Source organism: Gekko japonicus, unplaced genomic scaffold, assembly GCF_001447785.1.
Source record: "Gekko japonicus isolate JY-2015 unplaced genomic scaffold, Gekko_japonicus_V1.1 scaffold157, whole genome shotgun sequence".
NCBI classification, from domain to species: Eukaryota; Metazoa; Chordata; class Lepidosauria; order Squamata; family Gekkonidae; genus Gekko; species Gekko japonicus.
The window spans coordinates 1,561,437-1,586,781 of record NW_015168051.1 but is presented as its reverse complement, the minus strand read 5'-3'; the positions used below and the strand labels follow the sequence as shown (position 1 = coordinate 1,586,781).

Sequence of the window (25,345 nt, the reverse complement as noted above, 5' to 3'; positions counted from 1 at the left end):
TTCAGCCTCTCACCGCCCCTGGTCCAGGTTACACTTGGATTTTGCTGGACCTTTCCAGGGGCAGCTTTTCTTTATACTTGTAGACTCCTACAGTAAGTGGCTGGAAGTCGTTCCAGTACCCTCCACAGTATCTGCCACGTCTGGTCGGCCCCGTTTCATCCCACGGACAACGAAGGACGCCCTCCGCCGCCTGGACTCCTCAGATTGGGACTATAAACTGGCAGCTTTTCTGTTCAGCCAGCAAACTATGCCCCACACCACTATGGGGTGCAGTCCGGCGGAGCTACTTCTCGGCCGTTGCCTGATGACTCAACTGGACCGCCTGCACCCAGGCCGGGCACCAGTAGAAGCTCCAGCCACAGAGACCCACGAGGCCGCCAGGGGGTTCTTCCTGGAGGACCCTGTCTATGCAAGGAGCTACACCCGGGGTCCTGCCTGGATTCCGGCTAGAGTGGTGAGAGTCAAGGGCCCGAGATCTTATGAGGTTTCCTGCGAGGACGGGCAGATACTGCGTAGGCACATTGATCAGTTGCGCCCCCGAACCTTGCCTCTGGAACCTGAGGACTTGGACCCGGCCGAAAAACCAGAGGCCACAGCCCCTCTCCAACAGGAACCCGCCAAACCGGTGCTTCTCCCAGAGAGACGGTCTGAGGAACTGCACCCAGCTACCCCAGTCACATCAGCACAAGAACCCACGGCGCCACCCCCGGACAGCTCTCCATCAAGGACAGCAAAAGAAGCACCAGCCACCGCTCTGGAGCTTCGCCGCCTCTCGCCGCTCCTCCCGCACCAGAAAGGCACCTGCTCATTTAAAGGACTTTGAGGATGCATTGCAGACCAAGGGGGGAGGGGTGTAGTGTATCAGGACCAGACCGCATGGTCAGCTTGGGCACCACGGTCAAGCACAAGCGTTGAGCTTCGCTCCGACAGACAATGAACGATACGGATCCTAGCCCGCACCAACCCTGTGGGACTCTCAGCCACTAGTTTCGGACCTATTGGGAAGCGGGGGTGTGTGTGTTTTGGGTGGTGGATTCACAGGGGATATAAGCCGGCCTGCGAGCCGGCTTGGGTTGTCTTGTTCTTGATCTAATAAAGTACACTAAGCTGAAATCACTCGTCCGTCTGCGTACTTTTCAATAGCCATCAGCTATGCAACGCGTTTTCAGTAGGACGACTACCCTTAATAATTGTCCAGCTACAAAGCAAGTAGGGTCAAGATCACATCTGCATTATCCTGCCCCAGGAACAACTAAATACATATCACAGACCCACAGGCTAGGCCTTTCAAGCTCTCAGTTTTATTGTTTCGTTCCCGACAACAAATTAATCTCTCTAAAGCAGCAATGCAACTTGCGCTTTCTTAGAAGCGGGTTCAGTGCAGCTTACTTCCAAGTACAACCGGGAAGAGATCCGGCCTCAAAGTGATAATTAACCATTGCCATTGCCACAAAAGCTGACATCCTCCCGTCATCCTGCTAGTCTGTCCAAGCTACTGCGCTCTCCCACCCCCCACCCCCTCCTTAGTGAATGACTGACAAGCACGTGTGGAGCGGTGCAGAGTGCCGGAAAGCCAGGCGTTCCACGCCGTTCGCTTGTTGCCGGGGCAATGGCTGGCGTTCTAGTGATGGCGCGCGAATGGTAGGGCCGTTCATTACCATAAGGAGCGTGAAGCCTTTGAACTCAGGGCGCGCGGAGCCATCGCAGGAAATGAACATCCCGACAATGACGGGCAGACGAAGAAAGCAGCCGACGCGAGCCTAGCAAAGCAAGAGAAAAGGCGCGCCCTTCCCCCACCTAGGGGTCCTTTTTCTCGCAACGGCAAAAGACGGCACTTGGGAAAGTTGTTTCCAGTGCGCCTGTCACCGTCTTCCTTTTTCATGCAATGGGTTTGCTCTAATTGTTTTTAAACGGAGCCCGGAGAGTAACCTCGAGTACGGCAACTTGGCTGCGCTGTTTACCATACATAGACTTCGTCTCTCCGTCAGGCAACTGTGTGGATCAGCCTTAGGGGCTTAAACCAATTGGAGAGGCAGTTGAGCTAGACGCCTAGTGGCCGGCTGTGGGCCTGCTGCTGGTTGGTTGAAGATTGAGCCAATGGGAGCTCAGCAAAAGCTAGGAAGAGATTCAGGCGGGTGACTGAGCGGGAGGTTGATAAACAGCGGAATCCTTATGTCGAATCTCCTGTTCTTTTTCGGGGATCCTCTCTGTAATTTGGGTCCTGCACCTCAGTAAGGCTAGTCCAAGTTCCCGCGTGATGTCGCTGCCTCCAGGGAAAGCCTCTGAACTGAAGCAGATCATTCATCAGCAGCTGACCAAGGTAAGGACAAAGCGCTGCTTTCCGTAAGTGAAAAATGATAGACTTGGCGCTTAAGGTTGAACATAAGCGTGTTTTTTTTTTTTGGGGGGGGGGGGGACTGTGATTGGCTGAGTTGAGTCGAGTTATGGTAGGTAGTTGCTGCCTCCCTTCTCTGGTGTTAATGACTCTCGAGGTCGTCTATGATCTGAGTAAACTACGAATAACGAGGCATACGTTCTGCAGAGAGTTATTGGCGCTGCAGTTAAAAACTATTGTAATGCTTTCTTCTTATCGTTTTAATCGTTAAGAAAGCTCCTTTGCTAATTCTGGCTCACTACTTCCGTGTAAGTTGCAACTTGACAGCTTTCAGGATTGCAGCCTAAGGTCTTGATGGTAAGTTTTTAAGCCCTGTGTTTATAGTTCTGGATACATTTCCCCAAGAACATATGACTGTAGTATTGGCAAAATGACCCAAACAAGTTCTTGTTTGGTTTCTGTTTTGTTTTCACATAATTAAATAAAGCAAGTGAACTTGCAGAAAGCAGATATTTGGAAAGTAAATAATATTTAGCAATTTTACCTTATAGAGGGTAAATATGCAGCCTTTTACATCCTGAACTTTAATATGATGTGTTCTGAAGCAGTGATGTTGTAGTCCATCAGCATGAAATCTAGGAAAGTTCTGTTTGTTACTCATCTCATATTAGTAATAAGTGAGCCTCTTACATATAGATTACGGATGTTTTCTGCTATATTTGTATGCATGATCTAGTTCATGGAGTTGGGCAACCCAATTCTGAGGGCTGCTTGTGGTAGTGGTGGCTAGCTACCAAAGTAATAGTGGCAGCCCTGGTCGGATCCCTATGAACATTCTGCAGGGGGAACAAACAACATGTGCACTGCAGGTTTCCATCCCCTTTGCAGAGGAAGGGTATAAACGAAGCAAATAATACGTTACTTAGTGCCAAACAGGTTACTAGAGGCTGAATTTAGAAATGAGTGGACTTGTTTGTATTCTAGAAAGGCAGAGTAGCTTGATTTTCTAGTTGGGAATTGGGGGCACAATAATGCAGTATTTCAATATTTAATTTTATTGAGTCCGTAAAAGTCCCAAATGACTGTTCTGATACGTAAGTATTTGTAGCTAACAGAAAGTGAGAACTGTGTTCTGGAAACAAAATGGTACATTCCCTGTGAGAGAACCATATCCTCTGAAAATTTTTACTATGGGAACAATGTCTGTGTTTTATGCTTTTAATATTAATGTGCTTCTAAAATAATATGCTTTTAATTTATTATTGATAGAATCACAGTTTTCATCTAAAATACATGAAGCTGAGAAATCATCCATGTAGTTACTATAAGATCTTCAAATATTGGGCTTTTCTCCCTTGATGCCACCAATGTAAAACTACACGTACAATCTAAAACATAGTTATGTAGGCATAAGGAGCTGCGATGGCTCAAGTGGTTAAGACTGAACTGCAGGCTGTGGAAGGTCAGTAGTTCAGCAGTTCGAGACCCGAGTTGCCGCATGATGGAGTGAGCTCCCATCTCTAGTTCCAGCTCCTGCCAACCTAGCAGTTCAAAAGCAGAAATTGCAAGTAGATAAATAGGTACCACTTAGGTGGGAAGGTAACAGTGTTCTGTGCACCTTGGTGTTTAGTCATGCTGGCCACATGACCACGGAAACGTCTTCGGAAAGAGCTTGCTCTTTGGCTTTGAAACGGAGATGAGCACCGCAACCCTAGAGTCGGACTCGACTGGTTTTCAAGCAAGGGAACCTTTACCTTTAGGCATAAGGGCCATTGAATACAATGGGACTTATTTCTAAGTAAATATGCATGTGATTGTATTGTATATATCAGAATGTCCTTCAGGACATGAACCTAACATGTTAACAGAAGCATTTCTGTGTAGATGGATGTCCACAGCAGGATCCGAGAAGTTCTTGGTGAAACAATACGTGAAGAACTAGCACCTCAGCATCAACAGTTGTCTGAAGAAGATCTGATGAAAGCCCTAATACGGCGAGGAATAATTGATGATGTTGTGAAAGAACTAAATTTCATGACTGTGAGTATGTGTTGAAAATAAATTAACCATTTGATCCAGTGTAGTCACTATAGTTGATTTTCTGTGGGAGAAGACAGTAGTAATTCTGCATAGGGTTGTATTGCAACTCTTCTGATATGATAAACAGTATTTTTGGCATAATGTAAATGGGATACAGTCACTTGTACTTGGTTTTGTTGTGATACAGATTTACATGTAAATTGTGCTATTACAGTTCTTTACAGAAATGAATATGTTTTAGATACTCTTATTAAACCAGTGGTAGGGTAACGGGTGCTTAGGCAGCAATCCTAGTCAGGTCTGGGCAGAATCCTCAGGTCTATTCAGTGGGGTTTACGCCCAGGAAGGTGTTTTTTAGGATTTCACCATTAAAGAGCTTTTGAGCTGTAGAAGTCTTAGGGCTATTTTGTGTATACAATCCTATAGTGTATCTAGAGCCTTCTAGTGATATTGGGCCTGCATTGTGGAAAGTAGCCCTTGGGGAGATATTTTGGCAGACAAGTCTAGTTACCAAAAAATGTGTAAAAGTATTTTTAGTATTTCACTTCAAGGTGTCCTAAATTATAATATAATCCTAGGATATGAATGACAGAGAAGTTACTTCAACTCCAAAACCTTCTACACATTTTGTGGATCGACAGCCACCTGTGCTGAAAAAGAGTATGTGTTCATATGTTATCTTCAGCATATGTTGAAGTGATTTAAAGTGTTTAGATATTTAAAATTCAAGTACTGTAAAGCAGCTCTAATGTTTCTTTTGATACGTATGTGGTCTGCATTCTGTGTAAAGTTAGTTTTCAGTGAAGCGAGGATCCTGCAAAAAAAAAATTGCCCATGTAATCACAGGCAAATACAATTGTTTGTCTACAATGCATATTGTGAGAATTTTACAGGAATTGTGTTGCTAACACTTTGGAATAAAATGTTAAATATTTTTAACTCATGCTTTGAATTTGTACTGGAATTTTTCCCACCATCGATTGGATCTAGTGGAAGACTTCATAGAGGCAGCCTGCATTGATCCCATAATTCACCTGTGACAGTCAGGGGAGCCTCATAAGCAACATTTGTCACAGGACAGGTGCTGCATGGATGAGAGGGGAGACAGGATAAAACTTCCCCTCTCTCCCTCTCTTCACTACATGGATTGCCTCATCTGTGAAGAAGACGAAGACCATTTAGCCCTGTTTCCCTTTATTGCTGCAGCAACTTGTCTGGTGGTATATTTTGCTCTCCTGATGCTCAGAGAAGAGTTTCAAGATAAGTGTCAGGCTGCCTGGGGGAGGGAAAGACAGGGTAAGATCCTTCAGCTCTTCTGCTAGATCTAATCCATATATTTCAAAGATGTTACTGATTTTTAGCTACATTACTTGAGATCTGATTGTAATTTTTTCATATTCATTATTATACTTCACAGCTAATATTGATCCAACACGAAGATATCTGTACCTTCAGGTTTTGGGTGGGAAAGCTTTTCTGGAACATTTGCAGGAACCTGAGCCTTTACCTGGTCAAATTTGTTCCACTTTTACTCTCTGCTTACATTTTCGAAATCAGCGCTTCCGCTCTAAACCTGCCCCATGTGCCTGTGAACCAGATTTCAGTGATGGCTTTCTACTCGAAATATACAAAGATAGTCTAGGTAAGCACATACATTTTGGCTGATTACAATGCACTCATTTTATTTATTTAAAAATTATGTCCTGCTTTTCAGCGAAGCTTTGCCAAAGGCTTCTTAACAAAATTGTGCTTGCAGTCTCGACCGTCGGTGAAATAAATGATGAAGTAAGTCATCAAAATAAGCAGGTAGAACCAAAGAATAAACAAGAAAACCCTAATTTGGGAGAAACACAAAATTAAGCATTGACAGAACATTCCCACCACTATCACCTCTAATTCAACCCAAAGGAAGGATAGTTTTCACTTCCTTTCTGAGGATTAAGAGGGAGAGAACCAAATATGCTTCCTGGGGGAGGGAGTTACAAAGTCTGGGAGCTACCAGCAATGTGGCCCTGCCACAAGTGACAACAGATAAGATGTCTGATGGTGTGGGAACACAGAACAGGGCCTCTCCAGCTGACCATGGTACAGTAGCTGCAAAATGTTTCATGTGCAGAATTTCATGCAGAGATATTGAAGTGCAGCAGGATCCACTTTAGTGATCTGTCAGTTTTGTCTGCTATGAGGTGGTCTGCAAATCTGATTCTTGAGTTTTGAGTTCACATATTTGCATGAACACCTTAAGTTGCTTGTCTTCTCCCCTCTACAATGATCATTCTGGGAATTTACATGCTTTCACTTAGTTTTCCCCATCAGGACTACTTCTACTTCTAGTAAAGAGTCACACAGCAAATCATGCCATTCTTTATTTGCATTATGTAATTATATAAGCCCCTTTGGGTCCCGATGGGTGTGGGGGAACAGGGTAGAATGCAAGAGGTTTTGTGCTGATGAGTGGCTGCAAGCTTTATGGTGGGCTGTGCAGAATTCTTGGCTTTTTACCATCTTCTAAGAATTGACAACCCACCAATAGAGCGGTCCCCAACCTTTTTGAGCCTGTGGACATTCTGACACAGGGTGATGGGTGCAACCACAAAATGGCTGCCACAGCAGGCATAGCCAACCACAAAAATATGAAGTAATCAGAATATGTATAATTGTCATAGTAAATCTTTAACATTTCAGGCAAAAGTTCTTCTGTAACACTTTTTACATTTTTTACATACATACATACATCTTAACCTTCAGTCACCCAGTGAAGATCCCTGTGCTGGGGTAGCAGTTGCTGCCGAAACAGTGATTTTTAAAATCTGCACAGGTATTGGAGATGGATTCATGAGATAATGGAAAAATAATTAGAGCTAATATCCTGTTTACTCCAGAGATACTGTTATTGAATATATTTCCGAAATACTTTGATAAAGCAGATAGGTATTTGATAGTTCATATGTCGAGAGCTGCAAGGATAGTATATGCCAAATATTGGAAAATAATGGAAACACCAACGAAACAAGAGTATGTGAACAAGTTATTTGAAATGGCAGAAAATGACAAACTGACACTTGAGATGAGAGCCAGCACAGAATGGACCTTTCAAAAAACTTGGAAGAGATTCTATGATTGGTATAATGTAAACGCAATTGATGGATAAATGTAGTAATTTGAGAACGCAGAAAAGAAGCTTAGTAAAATAGATAATGAATTTAGAAATATAATAAGTAGAAGGAGTGATAAAAGTCTCTTGCTATATGTTATATGTTGTTGGGGGTAGTTGTGTGTTGTTTGTATGTATGCATGTCTGTAGTATATAAATGAAAAATATAATAAAAGTGTACCCTCGGGTACTTTAAAAAAAAAAACTGCACAGGCAATCAGATCTTCAGTAGCCAGCCAGAAGCCCTGCTGGGCAAATGCCCCATCTGCCCCCACCCACTTTCTAAAAAACACTTGGTGGGCACCAGGACAGGTATCAGTGTGCACCACATTGGGAACCACTGTACTAATATATGTACTTTCTCTTGGTGCAAGCAGCCTTCCCTGGCACAGCCCAACCTAATATATTCTGATCTAATGACAACCTTTGAAAGGCTGTTTATTCTAGGTCCAATTTTGTCAAGGTCCAATTTCTACAAATGTGCAATGGGTAATATTGGCGAAACTATATTAGTAAATTTCTTGTTAAATTTGTGTTGATGTACCATTAACAGGTGAGGGAAGTAAAATGGCGGATGCAACTACTATGCTGTCAATATGTGATCCAGTGCATATTGTTTTGATCAAGACAGATACGTCTGGTGAGACCACATTAGTAGCATCCTATTTCTTGGAATGGCGGTCTGTTCTTAGTGCAGAAAACAGGGTAACAACAGTTGCTGTTGAGCTTTTTGGTGTAGGTAAGTTAAATTACAGTAATGATTAAAAATATCAGTTAGTGGACATGGTTAAAAAAATTAAACTTTACATATTGTTCTGCAAACTTAGGGGCTTTTTTCCATTTGTAGAAAAATCCTGTTCTCTGTGCATGATTGTTGAGGTTTTTTAATCTGCATTCTGTTCAGAGATAGACTTATAGGTAGTTGACCACAAAATATCAACTTAACTGACACGCATAACAATCTTTGGGGCATCAAAATTGTTCCTCTAGGCTGCTGATCACTTGTCTCTGTTGAAGGATGCTGCCTTTTCTGACATTAAATGTCTGAGAATGTCTAAAAGCACAGTCTATGTTATATGACACCATCACAACTGAAGGAAATTCTTTGCGGATGTTATCAAGCATGTCATTTGACTCCTTGACAAGGAATTTGAATTTTGAATTAACAGTAATGAACCTAAGCAAAGTATCAGCTTGTGTTGCTGTTGTAAATCATGGAGACTACCTTAGCATCAGTTCAGCAACCATGTGTTGTCTTCAGATTTAGCATAATGTTCACTGGTCATCAGAACTCCAGTCTGAAATAAACAAAATCAATTGCATGAATAGTCATCGTTCAGTCATCTCTCCCCTGCTTTGGTGGGGAAGGTGGGGTACAAATCAAATAAATAAATATTAATTGTTTTTAGTAATTACTTTGTAGAAACATTGTTCAGCTTTAAAGTGGCTCTTATGTGTTTACATGAACTTGTTCTGTTGAGTTACCAAAATTAGATGAAGGCAGCAATTACAAGATAGCAAACAAATGAATTTTACTCTAGTATTTTATGAGCATCTTAAACATTGTAGTGTAAGTTCTGTAGGAGGGAGGGAAGATTTCCTGCTGTTGGCTCAAGGTCTGCAAAAGAGAACTCTTGGAAAGTTCTCTTTCCAAAACTTCATTAAATATAAAGGATATATATACATATCCTCTTGTATGTGCTGTCTGACCTATTCAAATCTTTGTTTTCTGATCAAGCCATATATTTTGATCCAAAGGTACAGAATCAAAGGTTTCTGTTGGAGTACTTGACATCAAACTTGAAATGTACCCAAAACTAAATAAGACTCTTTCTCAGGAAATAGTTAATACTCAAGTAAGTCTAAATTTAGATAACATTAGTGCTAATGCAATTCAGATCAGTATTCCAAATTTGGTAGTAACTTGGAATTTGTGTGCTGTACTTTATCATGAATGTTCTACTGAAACACTTTTCTTTCTCTTTGTTAATCTAAAAAAAAAAAGACCAAGTGTAGGAAGATGTTGTTGTAGCTTATGCATGGCTTATTTGGTTTGGAGAACTAATAGACAATTCCATGCATTCTTGGGATGGGTTTTTGCTTTGTTATTTTGCTACTGAAATGCCACTTGAACTTTATGCTATTTTGATTTAGTAATGGGATCTCCACCATTATATCCTCACCTTTTCCCCTGCATAAAAGCATGCCCACTGCATGAGCTGTGTTGTCCTCCTGTGAATCTAGTTCTGTCTTCTCAGTGCTACTGCTTTAGCCTCTGATTCATGTGACTCACTTGTGTAGAAATAAGACCCCCTGAGTCCTTATGCTTCATTCTGGAGTGGTGTATCTGGAGTAAGGGGTGTAGCTTTGTGGGACACTAATGCCTTTTGTTGCCATGCTAGTTGTTGATCCAGCAGCTGAGACTAGCACTAGGGGGTGCTGTTTGTCTCCTTTTCTATATGTATCCAATGGTTGTGCTGGCTGCCATGTGACAGTATTACAAGCCCTTTTGGAGCAATTTGCAGGTATCAACAAGATGTCTAGTACAGTGCCTTTCTGAACGCCCCTACACCATTAAGAGGCAATGACTGTTTGTACTTTTGGACAGGGATTTTTTTTTACAGAATCAAGCCAGTGGCTTTGGATTTTTCTGTCACTTGGATCACCTGGTACTCCTCCTACAGGTTCATTTTCTGTCACTTGGATCACCTGGTACTCCTTCTGCATTTGGTTCCAGTCTCCTTGCAACACACTGTGACCAGCATTAGGTCACATTAGAGCCTAACATGTAAGGGAACCTGCACTGGGGCACTCTTGTGCTTGATGACCTTCTGGTCCCTTCCAGCTCTCTGACTGCCGAGTTTCCAGGCATCCTGAAGGAATTTGACTCTCTTAATTCTCCCTGTCAACTTCCTTCTGGCTAGTCCCTTCAAGTTTGTAAATGTCTTCACTTTACTTATGCCCCATATTTCTCCCCAATGGGAATCTAAAGTGGCTTACATTATTCTTCTCTTCTCAGTTTTGGTTTTATTCTCATTACACCTCTGTGAGGTAAGTCAGGCTAAGAGTATGTGACTGGCCTGAGGTCACCGTGCAGGCTTCCATGGCAGAGTTGAGATTCAAAGCTGAGTCTCCCCGGATGCTAGTCTGATTCTCTTTGGAAGTCGTATGTGACTCTGGAGGCAACTTTCCATTGACATGGAATGATGGATTTAGTGGCACTTTTCCGTTGATGTAAATGCTGAACTTAATGGCACTGTGGATACTGTTCCCATTTAGTGCAACCACATCTACATCTTGTGCCAAGTCCAGAGTTGCTGCACCTCTGGTCAGCTCCGTAACCAGGTGATCCCAATGCACCGTCATTTATCATATCTGGGAACCTTGTTTCTTCACCAGGTGATCCCAATGCACCATTTATCATATCTGGGAACCTTGTTTCTGTGGCATGGCACACATTTGCCCGGTTCATATGAGGGTAGTCAAAGTTATCCAGCTTTACAATATGTTCCACTTCAGTCACCTCCCTTATTTCCATTTCCATGTCAACATTGTGGTTTTGATCAGGGGACAATAACACACATACCACTTTATTAAAGAAACCGTCAGGGCCCTGCATCTCCACCCATAGCAATTCTATGGGGGAGTTTATCCATCTGATGTTCTCTAGCTAATTTAACTATATGCACCCTTATATACACAGAGCAATCCTGCACCCACTCTCTATATCCAGCATTAGCTGTGTACTGTTGATTTTTTCCCCTATTCCGCCAAGTTTCTGAAATGTCAAAATTGTTCCCTTATCTTGTTCTAGTTCCCTTATCTTGGGTTGGAGGCTTCTAGCATTAGCTTATAGGTACCTTATTTTCCCCTGTAAGGACACCCAAATCACTTGGACCATAGGCTACCTCTTGCTTTACTGCCCCGTTATAATTCTCAAGTTCCAGCCTGCTACCACCAATATTTCCCTGAGAGTTCCCACCAGTATTTCCCTGAGAGTTCACCTCATTATCCTTTTGCAATGAGTCATCCCAAACTAGAGGCTCCTGTCAGCTTTCCCCCAGGAGTCAGTTTAAAAGCTGCTCTGTCACCTTCTTAAAGGCTCCTTTTTGGTGCAAATGAAGCTCATATCTTTTGTACAGTTTCATTTTGTCCTAGGAAGTCCCTCAGTGGCCAACAAAACTAAACCCTTCCTTCCAGCATCACTTTTTCATCTGCATATTGAGACCCCTAATCTGTGCCTGTCTGATGGCCCTGCACATGGAATACACAGCAGTTCTGGGAAGACTACCTTGAAGGTCCTGGCCTTTAACCTACTTTTTTTCTTCCAGAACCACATGTACCATAACAACTGACTTTTTCCCCACACTAGCTGTTAGCTTATCCAGACAGCACACAATGTCGTCATCTTTCACACCAGGGAGATGTCACCGTATGGTTAAAACACTCATTACACACCCTGTTTCTAATGGTTGAATCTCTCGCTGTCCAAAAGCCCACCTCCCCCAACACCCAAGGGGGTATCCTTGGTATGAGATGATGTTGCTTCATTGTATAAGAAAGGGGGTCCCTTTAAAGGGACTATTTCTAGCATCCTGATACTTCCAACCCTGGTACCCTCGATCTCAATGATACTAAAGGAGGGAAACAGTTCTAGTAGATTCCTGAATCGCAATCTGTGATATATGCAAGTCAATTCTAAGAAGAGTTATATCCTTCTAAGACCACTGAAGTCAATGCTTTTACAAACATATACAAGTCAATGCTTTTACAAACATATAACTCTGCTTAGGACAGCACTACTTATAATGAAGTGTCGGCAGTGGTGTATTGACATCAGCTGTGCTGGTATAGTAGCGTCTGTTCGTCTATACTTTACATTTAGTTGTGGCGCACGAATGCTGTAGATTGAGCTGTAATTGTTGTATCTTCTAGAATGGCAGCTTGAATTGTTATGAAGGCACAACTGTGTCTGAATAAAAATTTTGCTCTTCAGTTATTTGGGCAAATTAGCACCTACATAACAGCTGAGTTAAAAGTGCAGCAGAATGTGCAGCACTTGAGCTTAAAACATGCTGTACCTTATCACTGAAAGGAAAATCCTTTAGTTGTGGCATTGGGATAGCATTTATTATTTAACTCTTCTCAAGGGATCAAGCTAAAACTTGGAATAATAAAGCACAGTGCATGTTCTTTTGAATTGCAGTTTGCTTTAGAACGGCAGAAAGCAGCAGAAAAAGAACGTTTGTTTCTTGTATATGCTAAGCAGTGGTGGAGAGAATACCTGCAGATAAGGCCTTCTCATAATGCAAGACTGGTGAAAATTTTTGCCCAGGTTTGTTAATTTTGACATTTTTAAAAAATTCTTACTAAATATATTGTGTTGACCAAAAAAAATTTTCTAGACGTTTACAAATTCATTTGTCCTTCCCTCAGCAGCAAACATGATGAGCAAACTCCCCTCACTGAAAGAAAATTAGAGTCCTGCTGGATCACTGGTCCATCTAGTCCAGTATCCTATTTCACACCATGACCAACCAGTTGCCTTCTAAGGCCAACAAATAGCATAGAGGCCAATGCTTTCCCGATGCTGCCTTTAATCACTGGTATTCAGAGGTTTGCTGCCTCTGTATATGGAGTTTCCCCATATTCAGCATGTCTAGTATCCATTGATGGACCTCTCTTCCATGTACCCATCCAATCTCCTTTTAAAACCATCTGTACTTGTGGCCATGACTATGGTTACTGGCAGTAAATTCTACAATTTCATTACTCGTTGAGTCAAGAAGTATTTCCTTTTGTCTATCTAGTATTATGGGGAGCTCCCTCTATTTACTTTCTGCCCTCTGCATAATTTTATAAAACTCTATCACACACCCCTTAGTCATCCTTTTTCCTTAATTGAAGTACCAGATTTTTCAGCCTTTTCTAATAAGTAAGGTGCTCCAACCCCTTAATCATCTTGGTTGCCTTCTTTTGTACTTTTTCCAGTTCTGCAATATTCCAGTTCTGCTATATCCTTTTTGAGATCCAGCAACCAGAATTGCACACAGTGCAATTGTCAGGCTGTACCATAGCTCTGTGTCAGGGCATTACAGGGTTGGCTGTTTTATTCTCAGCGCCTGATAGGCGTAATCTTCGTGGGGGCGGCGGGGCATAAGCCCCCGCCGAAATTTTCAGGAAGGTGTTCAGCCTCCCCCGGGAGCCACCCTTGCTCCTAGCAAAGCCCTTGCCCACGCCCCGCCCCCCCCCCCCCCAGGAAATTGGAAAGTCTACACCCTTAAGTTGGTCTTTTTCACCAGTGCTGCTGCACAATGAGTTTTCATCAAGCTACCCACTACAATCCCAACATCTTTCAGTCTCAGTGAGTTCAGACCTCATCAGTATATGTTAGGGTTTTTGTTGCTACTGCCTGCTCACTCAATTTATAGAGATCTTCCAGTAGCCCTTCACAACCTGCCTTGGTTTTCAGCATCTTGAATAATTTGGTATCATTCACAAACTTGGCTGCTACATTGCTCACTCCTGATTTCAAATCATTCATGAACGAATTAAACAGCACCAGTTCTAGTACCTATCCTTGTGAGACCCCACAACTCACTTTCCCCCGCTGTGAGAACTTTCCTACTATCCTTTCTACTATCATTCCTACTATCTGCTTCCTGTCATTTAGCCAATTTTAATCCCTAAGAGGATCTGCCCTTATCCCATGACCATTAAGCTTACTTAGGTACCTTTGGTGAGGAACCCTGTCAAAAGCCTTTTGGAAGTCCCAATATATAAATCTACCAGATCACCCTTATCCACAGGCTGGTTAACCTTCTTTGAGAATGCCAAAAGGTTGGCAAGACAAGACTCCTTTGCAAAAGCCATTTTTTTATTTTTCTCTCAGCAGGTTTTTTTTTCTATGCATGCCTAATATTCCCATCTTTAATGACAGTTCCTACTAATTTACCTGGAATAGGTGTTATGTTAGCTGGCCTGGAATACGTGTTATGCTAGCTTTCCTCAGTCCCTTCTGGGCCCATTTTTAAAAACCTGGGTGGGGAGGGGGATTTGCTACCTGCACTGAGCGGTGTGCTCCTGCTTCACCTTTCTCCCCCTTTTCAGTGCTGCCACCCTCTGTTAATACCTCCATGCCCTTTTCAGCCCAGACCAGTCAATAGGGATGCCTGCCATGGCCTGACGACCGTCAGAGGATGGCTAGATACTGGTACTTAGTGTGTATGGGGGGGGTCACCATGCAACCTTTGTCACCATGCAATGCCATCACTTCTGGGGCTTCTGGGTCACCCAGAAGTGATGTCAATGTGTAGTGCTGAAGAGTCCTCTGCTTGTTTTGCTGGCCTGCTTCCACCCACCGACCAGATGAGCATCAGCGGCCACTGGCAACAATTACCACGAGTTTGCCACCCATTGATGGCACCTGATAAGCCTACCAATCAGAGTTGTGTATGGGCCTTGGAGTAAACAGCTGTGACTCTGTTAACTGAGTAGTATTAGGAAGTGGGAGGTTGGCATGCTCATAGCAGCCGATCGGGGGATGGGGGAGGAGATGAGAAGGGATAAGTTGTAAGGATATTAGCTGTAAGGACACATGGGTACAAGTGCAGTTGTGCAGGAAGCTGCAGCAGCAAAGACCCCTTTCTAGCAGCTCCAAGTTCAGGAGGAGAGCAGGGGGTATTCCAAATTATATGCTTTGGAAAGCGCCTCCATGCCACAACTTGATGTGAGCCTTTCCCCTGAAATTGTATCAAAACAAACACTCCGTAAATAACTTACAAAAGAATATATTAATCAAGACAATGTTAACAATTCTTAAATATATGCGGGACTTAGCTGAGCTTCTAAACAATAACTTCAGTGCATTGTGTTTAGAGAGTATCAAGTAAAGGCCAGTGAAATAAAAGTGATATGTAAGCTTTTGACATTGCTTTAAGACATTCTAATAATTTAGAAAAACATTTAAATTTATGCGATTCTAGGATAGGTTTCTGTAATGTTTTGTAATTTTGGTAATGAAAAATAAAACTTAAAAGGAAACATTTAAATTAGAAATAAAGATCACCAGAGTAGGTATGGTGTTTGATAGGTATGGTATGCTCAGCATATTTTCCTGATTCACAGTCTATCTGTATCTTCATAGTATGTTCTTAAGTCTTTCCCCAGTTCTTACTGTAATACTAACAAACTGAACTAGAAATCAAAACTCTGTAACTTGGATCACACGTTATGAAGACATATATATAATTTAATCCGCTTCGCACAAAGAACTGCACCTTTCCTGTTTACATAGTCTGGGACACTTTTAGTGAAAATATTTCATGGCCTGATCAGAACTTTTAGAGTTAGGTGACAGCAGCTCTTTTTATCTGTTCTCATATAAACATTTAATAAAAATGAAGCATTTCTAGCCCTTAAAGTTTTATTAACAGAGAAACAGAACAAAGCAGGATATATAATACATTATCTTTGCAAACCTAAGAAAAGTCACTTATGTCTAAGCCCATTGATTTCAGTGAGCTTACACTGGAGTAACTATGTTTAGGATTGTACTGTATATCTACTTTCTGGAAAAGAGCAAAAGGCGGGGGCACCAATAGAAAGCGGAGAAGAAAAAGCAATGGTACAGTGGGGAAAAGATTATATATCTTTGAGTGAAACAATCTTTTTTTCCCAGTGCACCATCATTTTTCCTTCTTTGCTCTCTGAAGTAGTAAGTTGTGCCATCTAGTGTAAAGATTTACAGGATATGATAGGGCTGCCAAGTGGGGGCGGGTGGTGGGTAACCCCCCGCTTTGGAGGCCCAATTTCCGCCGCCGTGGAATCGGGCCCCGGGGGGGACTCCGCCCCCAAAGCGCAGCGTGGCTGCGTCACCAGAGGTGATGCAACCACGTCGATCACGTTGGGGGCGTGGCCCTGATCATCGGAGGGAAAACTCTATGGTTTTCCCTCCGACGATCGGGGCCACGCCCTCAATGTGATCGACGTCACGCGTCACTTCTGGTGACAGCTCCCGGAGCCCGGCAAGGCTCCCCCGCTGGTAAGTTAAATTAACCTGGCAACCCTAGGATATGATTATGTGGCCATGAAACCTAGAAATGTCTAAAATGCTGTAGATGCCTAAATGTTCTTGCTTTCTGTGGTGTACAAATGGAGAAGACAATTATAGAGTACCTATATGCTACAGAAATCTTTTTCCAATACTGGTTGTTTTTATTAATGCTAAAGGAAAACTTTGACTTCTAGTTAACTTCACTGAATTTCGTATTTGTATATTTTTAATCTTCAGGATGAAAATGGAGTAAACAGACCAGTATGTTCATATATCCGACCACTTCGAGCAGGTCGACTACTGGACACACCCAGACAAGCTGCAAGATTTGTTAGTGTACTTGGGTATGAAAGAGCCCCTGTCATTGGTGGAGGAGGTGGTAAACAAGAACAGTGGTGTACTCTCCTGGCTTTTTTGTGTAGAAACAAGGTATATAGTTACAAAGAGTGTCATAGTTTAAGACCACAAAAATCCTGCAAATGATAATATTAGACATGATGTCTTGTCATAGGCTGTCCGAACTCTCGTGGCCTGAACAAAGAACTTAGCTAACAAAAGAATATTAAAAGTTTAGTAACTAAAATATATATAGGAAGCTCATTTCGCTGTCATGTAGGTAGTTTGATCTATTTCTCTCTAGTCTCCTTATATCACGGTCATTCAAATAGAACATGCTTCAGTTTCTGTGACCCCTAAACCACAACTGTAATCATCTATCTGAAAATGGTTTATCTAGTACATGGCCTTCAGAGGTTACGGATGGTCTCATGTTTAATCTTGCAAGCATAATTTCTCACCTGTATCTTGGAGTTGTTGTAAGGTTAAACAAGTATCTTGGGATTGTAAAGAGTAGTGGGATTCCTGTATGGAGAGTAGAGCAAAACATTCCTAGCCTGGCAGGTGGTAATATTGATATCAATCTTCATAATTAACTGCATGATAGTCTTACGAGTCAGGGGCCACCCTAGCACAAAAACTTTCTCTGGGCATCTTATAATATTTATTCTATTATAGCCTGATTCCATGAACTGGAGAAATTATTTTATTTCATATCATATAATAAACTACAGTTCTGAGAACATTATTTTAAGTTTCAGCTGTAATGCCAGTATCCAAGCCCTAGATTCAACAGAATGCTGGCCAAGTTCCAGTATAAGGGTAGTACCAGCCACATATTTTGGTATCCCACAGATCTGATACAAAAATTGATTTAGTGGCTGATCTATAGTCTCATTTATCCTCTGGGCCCAAATTGTTGCTCCACAATAGAAGTTGTGACAATATCTTAGTGTTGAAAGCTGTAATTGCAGCTGGAAGGTTCCGTACACCTTTCCTGTAGGAAAAAGAACCTTTATTGCTGTGCTAGAGCAGGATGCTGATGCCATCATGTTTTCAAGTTAAATGCACATCAAAAATCACCCCATTTAAAAGACCTAACCCACTCCAGTTCATTACTCTTTAAAATCTATTTAGATTTCTTCTCACTTTTGTAAAAACTAATATCTTTGACTTTACAGAGTTAATTGTCAAACCGTGTTCTCAACAGTAGTTAGAAAAGGACCATACTAATCTTTTTATCCCAACAAGAGATTGTAATATTAAGCCACATTATCGACATATAGTAAAATGGGTATTTTTAGGGCCTCAGGTTTTGGCAAATGAAAAATTTAAGGGTAGATGCTAAATCATTTTAAAACAAATAAAAAAGTAATGGAGTCATCAGACACCGCTGCTTAACTCCTGTCATTTGCCATGATGGCCCACATCTAAGATGGGCTGTTGGATTATTATAAAGCATCCGTATCAACCCCAGCAATCTACAATCAGTCATGGTTTTCCTAAGCTTTTTTGCCATAAATGTCTTAGGAATTCAATCAAATGGTGATTTCAGATCCATGACAGCCACACACAGCGCTCCCTGAGCATAGTGGGTATATTTTTCTGCCAAATGATTTAGAATAATACAGTGACCAATAGCTGAGGCTGTCTGTTTAAAACCTACTCACTCTATACCCAGCACCAATTCTGAATATATCCAGTCAGCTAACTTATAGTACAGATAAAAGTTTGAGTCAAGTGGCACAAAAGCTTACACTTCAAATAAAACTTTGGTGGTCTCAAAGGTGCCACTTGACTTAAATCTTGTTCTGCTGCTTCTGACCAACATGGCTACTCACCTGAATTTATAGTACAGATAGGATGCGTGTAGTTTACTAATCACTAGTAACAAATTAATTGACTGGTAGTTACTGTTTCTTCACCTTTCTTAAATATAGGGACAATAAGAGCATGTTTCCAGTGTCCCTGACCTGGATAGCCCAGACAAGCCCGATCTTGTCAGATCTCGGAAGCTAAGCAGGGTTGACTTTGGCAAGTCCTTGGATGGGAGACCTCCTTGGAATACCAGCAGTCGGGAGGCAGGGGCAGGCTTTATTCAGCCACCTCTCTGAATATCCTCCCGGCCCCCAGAAAACTCATGGAAGTGGCTGGGGAGGATTCCCCCTCTAGAGATTGTTTGGATCAAAGCCAGTGTTCTGTAAATGTAAAAAAAAAAATCCTACTTAGTCAATTATAGAACTAGTAGATAGCAGTAATCTGAAGAAATAGGAATACTTAGTTTCTTTTTATTTTTATGCTACACATATGCAGAATATATCACAGTTTTCACAAAGCGTGCATAAAAACCTCTCATTTATATAGTGCTTTGGTTGTGTTGGGCACTGTAGTTTGAGTAACACAGTGCCATCAGCCCTATTGTATGGGGGGGGGCAGGTAAATTTCTCAGGGGCAGGTGAACTGTGAAATCCTCCCCATGGCCACCTGGGGGAGAGCTCCCAGTGGTTAGAAGGTACAGCCGAGAAAAAGCTGGCTAACTGTTGAAGGGTCACAGAGGCCTCTAACTTTGTATTTGCAGTGTTAGTGGTAGCCATGGCAACAGTATTCATGGTGGGAAGGAACATTCCCCTGACAGAAGGGACTCCAGTGCAGCCGGAGCAGCTGAGGATAATAGACAAGAGGATGGAAATGGCAACAAAAAGCCTAATCCCTCACTTAGGCTAGCAGAGAAAACAGCAGACAGACAGCATGGTGTAGTGGTTAAGTGTTGGACTAGGATCCGGGAGACCCAGTTTTGAAGCCCCTCCCTGCCATGGAAGCTTGCTGAGGGACCTTGGGGCCAGTAACATACCTTCAACCTAACCTGCCTAACCTACCTCACAGAACTGTCGTGTGGATAGAACAGAGGTGAGAGGAATGATGTAAGCCACTTTGGGTCTTTTGGAAAGACAGGATATAAGTTAAATAAATAAACTGGCAGAAAAATTGGATGCTAAGGGCAACCAGTAGGCCAAGGTTGCACTGTGCCTCTAAGGTCCAGGGTGCCATAAGCTTCACAGGAAGCTTCATTTATGTGTTTTTACATATATTGTGCCAGCAAATACTGGATTATGCTGTTGATGGAGTTTGTGTTTGGTCACCAATTTAGAGATCTTTATACAGTCCAGTTAAACTCTAAATGCAAATTTTCTTTTCCAAAATCTTGCTTATTTTAATGTAATAATATGCAATACATGAGACTACTACATAATACAATATCTGTGAGATACGATTTGACAATATAAACAAGTTTCAATATCTTCTTTGACTAATTTTTGACTAATTCATTAGGTTTGTTTCTATTCCAGAAAGTAAGGAAGGGAGACCAGACTTGCACAAACTTATCCTGTGCATATCTGTCTCCATCCCAGTACTTCCTGTATGCAGCTATATTCCCCACTAACATAGTGTACCATATTTTCCTTAGCCTTTTTTCATTATCTGTTGCTTTCTCTTGTCTCCATGCTGCTGTTATTGACATTCTGGCTGCGGTGAATAGATTTCTTATTAACCACATCTTGTTAACATAAATTCTTCAGGTCATAATGTTCAAAAGAGCTACAATGGAATATTTTCATATTTCTATATGCATTATTTCTCTCACTAACTTAAACATCTTATTCCAGAAAAGTTTTATAATTGGACACTGCCACCAGATATGAATGAATGAGCCAGTTTGGTGTAGTGGTTAAGTGCACGGACTCTGATCTGGGAGAACCATGTTTGATTCCCCACTCCTCCACTTGCAACTGCTGGATGACCTTGGGCAAGCCATAGCTCTGTCAGAGCTGTTCTCTCAAGGACAGTTCTTGAATGAGCTCTCTCAGCCCCACCTACCTCACAGGGTGTCTGTTGTGGGGAGGGGAAGGGAAAGGAGTTTGTAAGCTGCTCTGAGACACCGAATGAAGAGCGGGGTATAAATCCAATCTCTTCTTCTTCTCCTATATCTTTTACATCTCCAACATGGTGTTATTTTCTTTAACCTTTCTGTGTCAAATAACACCAGTACATAAGTTTAATAACATTTTCCATTGTTGCCACATTTCCTGAAACGTTCCTTATGCTTTTATGGAGATTATTCCACTGGTTGTTAGATAATTGCGTTAGCCAAATTGCCTTATTTTATTAATAAATGTGGGGAATTATGAATTATTAAATGGCAATAGGGATTAATTATAGGACCATAACCTTTGTATACCAGAGTTTGAATTCCCAGTCCCCAGGAATAGACACTGAGGCTAGATTACTAAAGCAGTGATTTCTTTACTAGGGGATTCTCACACATACAAATATAAGATCAAGCATACACACATGCAATACAGAGCTAAGAATTCAGATAGAAAAGTTTGCATTAGCAGGGGGTATCGTTGGGGTGATATTGTACCTGTCCAGTGAGATGAGTTGATTCTGAAGCAAAAAAAGAACAAAATAAGGGAAGGGGTCGTGGGTTGACTAGGAACACACGTGAGAGGTTCCAAACAGCACTGATTAGGAACACACGTGGGAGGTTCCAAACAGCACTAGGAATGGAACCAGCAAGATAGGGTAGGGTTAGGAGAGGCAAAGCAAGAAAGCGAACAATGGCACAAAACTCTTCCTTTTATACCCAAAAATGTGACATGAGGCAGATACCTGTAGTCACATGGTCCCCAGGAAATATTGACCAAAAACTTAGACTATGAATGGGGCCGAAAAGGGATTAGTGGTTGGGCAATTGCAGGTAATGGCTTGGCTAGGAGTGACACCTCTTAGGAAAATGGGAAAGGCAAAGGAAGAACAGAAGAGAGCCAGTCAGGTTGTGGGATTAATGCTTGACAGCTATGTTATCTTGGTGGGCGGTTGGAAGCCTTGATGGCTTGCTAATGTTGTCATCGGGCACATCCTTTTGTTTTCGACTGGAGAGGAATGCATGCTTCTTTTGGTGAAGTTAATACATGAGGGTGGTGGTGGGGAAATGCCTGCGTGCTGGAGAAGGGAGTTCTTCATGGAGTCTGCGCAAGGACCTCTTGTCCTTTTTGCAAAGCTTGGCTTTCCTCTGTGCTGGTTCTGGGTTCATGGAGGTCAGGGCTGCTTGTCTGCATGCTGATGCTGGCATGGAGATGCAGGAGCAGGAAACTTCTTGTAGTCCAGGAGTCCTCGTCTGGTTTGGGATACTGCTTAGGCACAAGGCTTCCCTTGGCTAAAGCACATCCCTTGAGTCCAGTATAAAAGGCACTTAAAGGAAAATGTTACCAAGTATCATTAATTATCCAGGTATTCTGTTTTGTTCTTTTGGTATGTAAATCTTAGGTGGTTGCTAACTTTTCCGTTGAAGATTTCTGCCTTTGTCTGTATTAACTCATGTTATATCTTTACTATATCCCCTGATTAGGGTGACTGTGAAGATCATGCTAACCTTCTATGCAGTCTTCTACTGGGATTTGGACTAGACGCTTTTGTATGTGTAGGAACCAAAGCTAAAGGAGTTCCTCATGCATGGGTAATGACTTATGGGATTGATGGAACAGTCACGTTCTGGGAGAGTTTAACAGGACATAGGTAAGTAAACAGAATCTGAAGATAAATTTACAGCCTGGACTGTGAGATTTGCTGGAGACATTTCAATAGCCAGTTTTATGTCATGTGTTTTACTCTTTTTCTTTTGTTAAAATGCTATTCATCATATAGATATTGGTGGGCAGAGGGACCACGAGAGAAGGCAACATGTATAACCTCTGTCCCGCAGTGATAGTATTCTAAGCAATAGGGAATATGTGTTCAAATCATACTGTCAACCTGGCTCAGTAAACTCTCAGCTGGGGGGGGGAGGGTACAAACGGCCAAAAAGTGTGCTCTAGAGTGTGTTCCTGTGGCCCGCTCCCAGCTGTCCATGATTAAGCAGTCAGCAGTGTTATGTGTGTAAAGGTAAAGGTTCCCTTGCTCGAAATCCAGTCGAATCCGACTCTAGGGTTGCGGTGCTCATCTCCGTTTCAAAGCCGAAGAGCCAGCGCTGTCCGAAGACGTTTCCGCGGTCATGTGGCCGGCATGACTAAACACTAAGGTGCACAGAACGCTTCCCGCTGAAGTGGTACCTATTTATCTTCTTGCAATTTCTTGCTTTTGAACTGCTAGGTGGCAGGAGCTGGAACCAGAGACGGGAGCTCACTCCGTCATGTGGCACACTCAGGTCTCGAACTGCTGAACTACCGACTTTCCACAGCCTGCAGTTCAGCGTCTTAGCCACTTGAGCCACCGCAGCTCCTGTTATGTGTGTACCAGACCTGTATCTTTGTAGAATGAAAATATGTATCAAAGTCTTTCCAGAGGGATGAGGTCTTATGTTAAACTAAAATGTTAAGCACTAATAGTAGTTTATTTGTTAATCTGTAGGTACATCCACAGTCCTATTAAGCCTGATGACCCACCAGCTGTTGAGCAACCCAAGCCTCTGTATCCCTATCGAACAATAGGGTGCGTCTTCAATCATCAAAAGTTTTTGGCAAACTGCCAGCCTTCTGAGGCAGTAGAAGTCTGTGTCTTTGACCTGCATGATGAATCCAAATGGAAACCAATGAGTGGAGAAGCAATCAAATCTGTCTGTTCTCCGGGTGCCACAACTGTTCTTCCACCTTTTCCTCCTCTGTGCGCTTCTGCGATAGATGCTGCAACAACAAGTAATGAACTGGAATTACAGCTGAGAGTACTGGTGGCAGAACACAGGAAGGTACGCTTCATTCTTTCTTCAAGTGCAGGTTGCTGTCAGCCTCTTCAGGGGTTTCAGTACTTCAGTCTTTCAATATTTGGTGAAGATCCTTGATGCTGCTATTCAAGGTATCATCGGTTGTTGGCTTTAGCTACTATGAAATGTAAAAATATGTGTACGTTGCCTGAGCTTCTCAGAGAAAGTGCAGGGCCATCATCCACATTCAGTGAAGTGCAAATTGAACTCTCCAGGCAACTTGTTTTCAACTTAGCCAGTTTGGTGTAGTAGTTAAGTGCGCAGACTCTAATCTGGGAGAATGGGATTTGATTCCCCACTCCTCCACTTGCACCTGGTTGGATGACCTTGGGCAAGCCATAGTTCTGATAAGAGCTGTTCCTGAAAAAGAGCACTTTCTGTCAGAGCTCTTTCAGCCCCACCTACCTCACAGGGTGTCTGTTGTGGGGTTGGGAAGGGAAAGGAGTTTGTAAGCCGCTCTGAGACACCTTTGGGTAATGAAGGGCGGGATATAAATCCAATCTCATTATTATTATTTACCCTTGATTTATTAAGCCCATAGGTACACTTTGTTCTCCATTTAAAATGGTCAAGGCGACTCAAATTTACAAGCACAAAATACAGCCATAAACAAACATTGCAAATATTTATTGTAATTTTAGTTAATATTATTGTATTTTAGCCTAAATTACTGTTATGACACTTCAGGTGAACTCTAAGTTTCTGTGTTGTTCTTTTTTCAACGTGTCAATATTGGGGTATCACTAAATAACTATCAAAACCCATTCACATTTTTTTTTGCTCCCCAGTGGGGAATTTTTTATTGCATTTTTATTAAAACTACAAACTATAACAGAAATAAGGAAGGGGACTACATTTAAGGGGATAAAGAAAAGATACCCACTACTGACTAAAAACCCAAAAGAGGAGATCTTCTAATCATCTTAAATCGGGTGAGAGCGCGCCCGGAAAATCGCCCTGACTACCGTCTCTCTAGCGTGGCTAATGTTCCGTGTGACCGCAGCCATAGTCTGTTAACTTTTCCCACATCTTAAATTTAACTGATATCAGGAAATACCCCAAAGCATCTCAATTCAAAATTTTTCAAAGGCACAATTCAGAGTCCTTCAGCCTTCACTTCTTCTTGTCCAGTCTCTTCCGCAACTTATAAGGACTTTAGGTTCCGTGGGAAGGGAGAGGTGCTGATCACAGGACTATCCTGCACGCAACAAAGAAGCGCGCGGTGCGGCAAACAGGTGGGGTGTTTTGTCGTGTACACCATAAATGCGCATGCTCCGTTGGGTGCTTGTGCGCATCCACGGAGACTTGGAAAAAAAACCACTTTGTTTGCAAGGGGCATGGGCGGGCGCCAGATGCCACCGGAAACGCGATCAGACGCCCGCCCTTGCCCCGCAGTTTCCGGAAACTAGTACCTCCGAGGTACTAGTTTTTAGCAGCGCTGTTTCGGCGGGAAGCCTCGGTTGAGCCGCGGAAGCACTACGCTTCCCAGATGTGCCGGTGAGATCGCGCCCGGAAAATCCGCCTGACTTCCGTCTCTCTAGCGTGGCTAATGTTCCGTGTGACCGCAGCCATAGTCTGTTAACTTTTCCCACATCTTAAATTTAACTGATATCAGGAAATACCCCAAAGCATCTCAATTCAAAATTTTTCAAAGGCACAATTCAGAGT

At 42.4% G+C, this 25,345-nt stretch overlaps 2 protein-coding genes across 4 annotated transcripts in view; one reads left to right on the top strand and one right to left on the bottom strand.

Annotated features, from left to right (window-relative positions):
* PSMG2 (proteasome (prosome, macropain) assembly chaperone 2) overlaps positions 1–1,907 on the bottom strand; it is a 16,955-nt gene extending 15,048 nt beyond the window's left edge. Inside the window, exon 1 of one of the 2 annotated variants that reach the window (XM_015414369.1) lies at positions 1,659–1,907. In XM_015414369.1, coding sequence (XP_015269855.1) covers positions 1,659–1,718 — 60 coding nt within the window. In that variant the 5' untranslated portion in view covers positions 1,719–1,907. The remainder of the gene's footprint in view (positions 1–1,658) is intronic. The other variant, XM_015414368.1, reaches the window with a different exon arrangement.
* A 350-nt stretch (positions 1,908–2,257) lies between these two features.
* Positions 2,258–25,345, top strand: part of CEP76 (centrosomal protein 76kDa) — a 29,415-nt gene continuing 6,327 nt past the window's right edge. Inside the window, exons 1-10 of one of the 2 annotated variants that reach the window (XM_015414371.1) lie at positions 2,258–2,320; positions 4,220–4,375; positions 4,954–5,035; positions 5,793–6,017; positions 8,083–8,268; positions 9,288–9,385; positions 12,736–12,864; positions 16,822–17,013; positions 22,331–22,497; positions 23,329–23,662. In XM_015414371.1, coding sequence (XP_015269857.1) covers positions 2,258–2,320; positions 4,220–4,375; positions 4,954–5,035; positions 5,793–6,017; positions 8,083–8,268; positions 9,288–9,385; positions 12,736–12,864; positions 16,822–17,013; positions 22,331–22,497; positions 23,329–23,662 — 1,632 coding nt within the window. The remainder of the gene's footprint in view (positions 2,321–4,219; positions 4,376–4,953; positions 5,036–5,792; positions 6,018–8,082; positions 8,269–9,287; positions 9,386–12,735; positions 12,865–16,821; positions 17,014–22,330; positions 22,498–23,328; positions 23,663–25,345) is intronic. The other variant, XM_015414372.1, reaches the window with a different exon arrangement.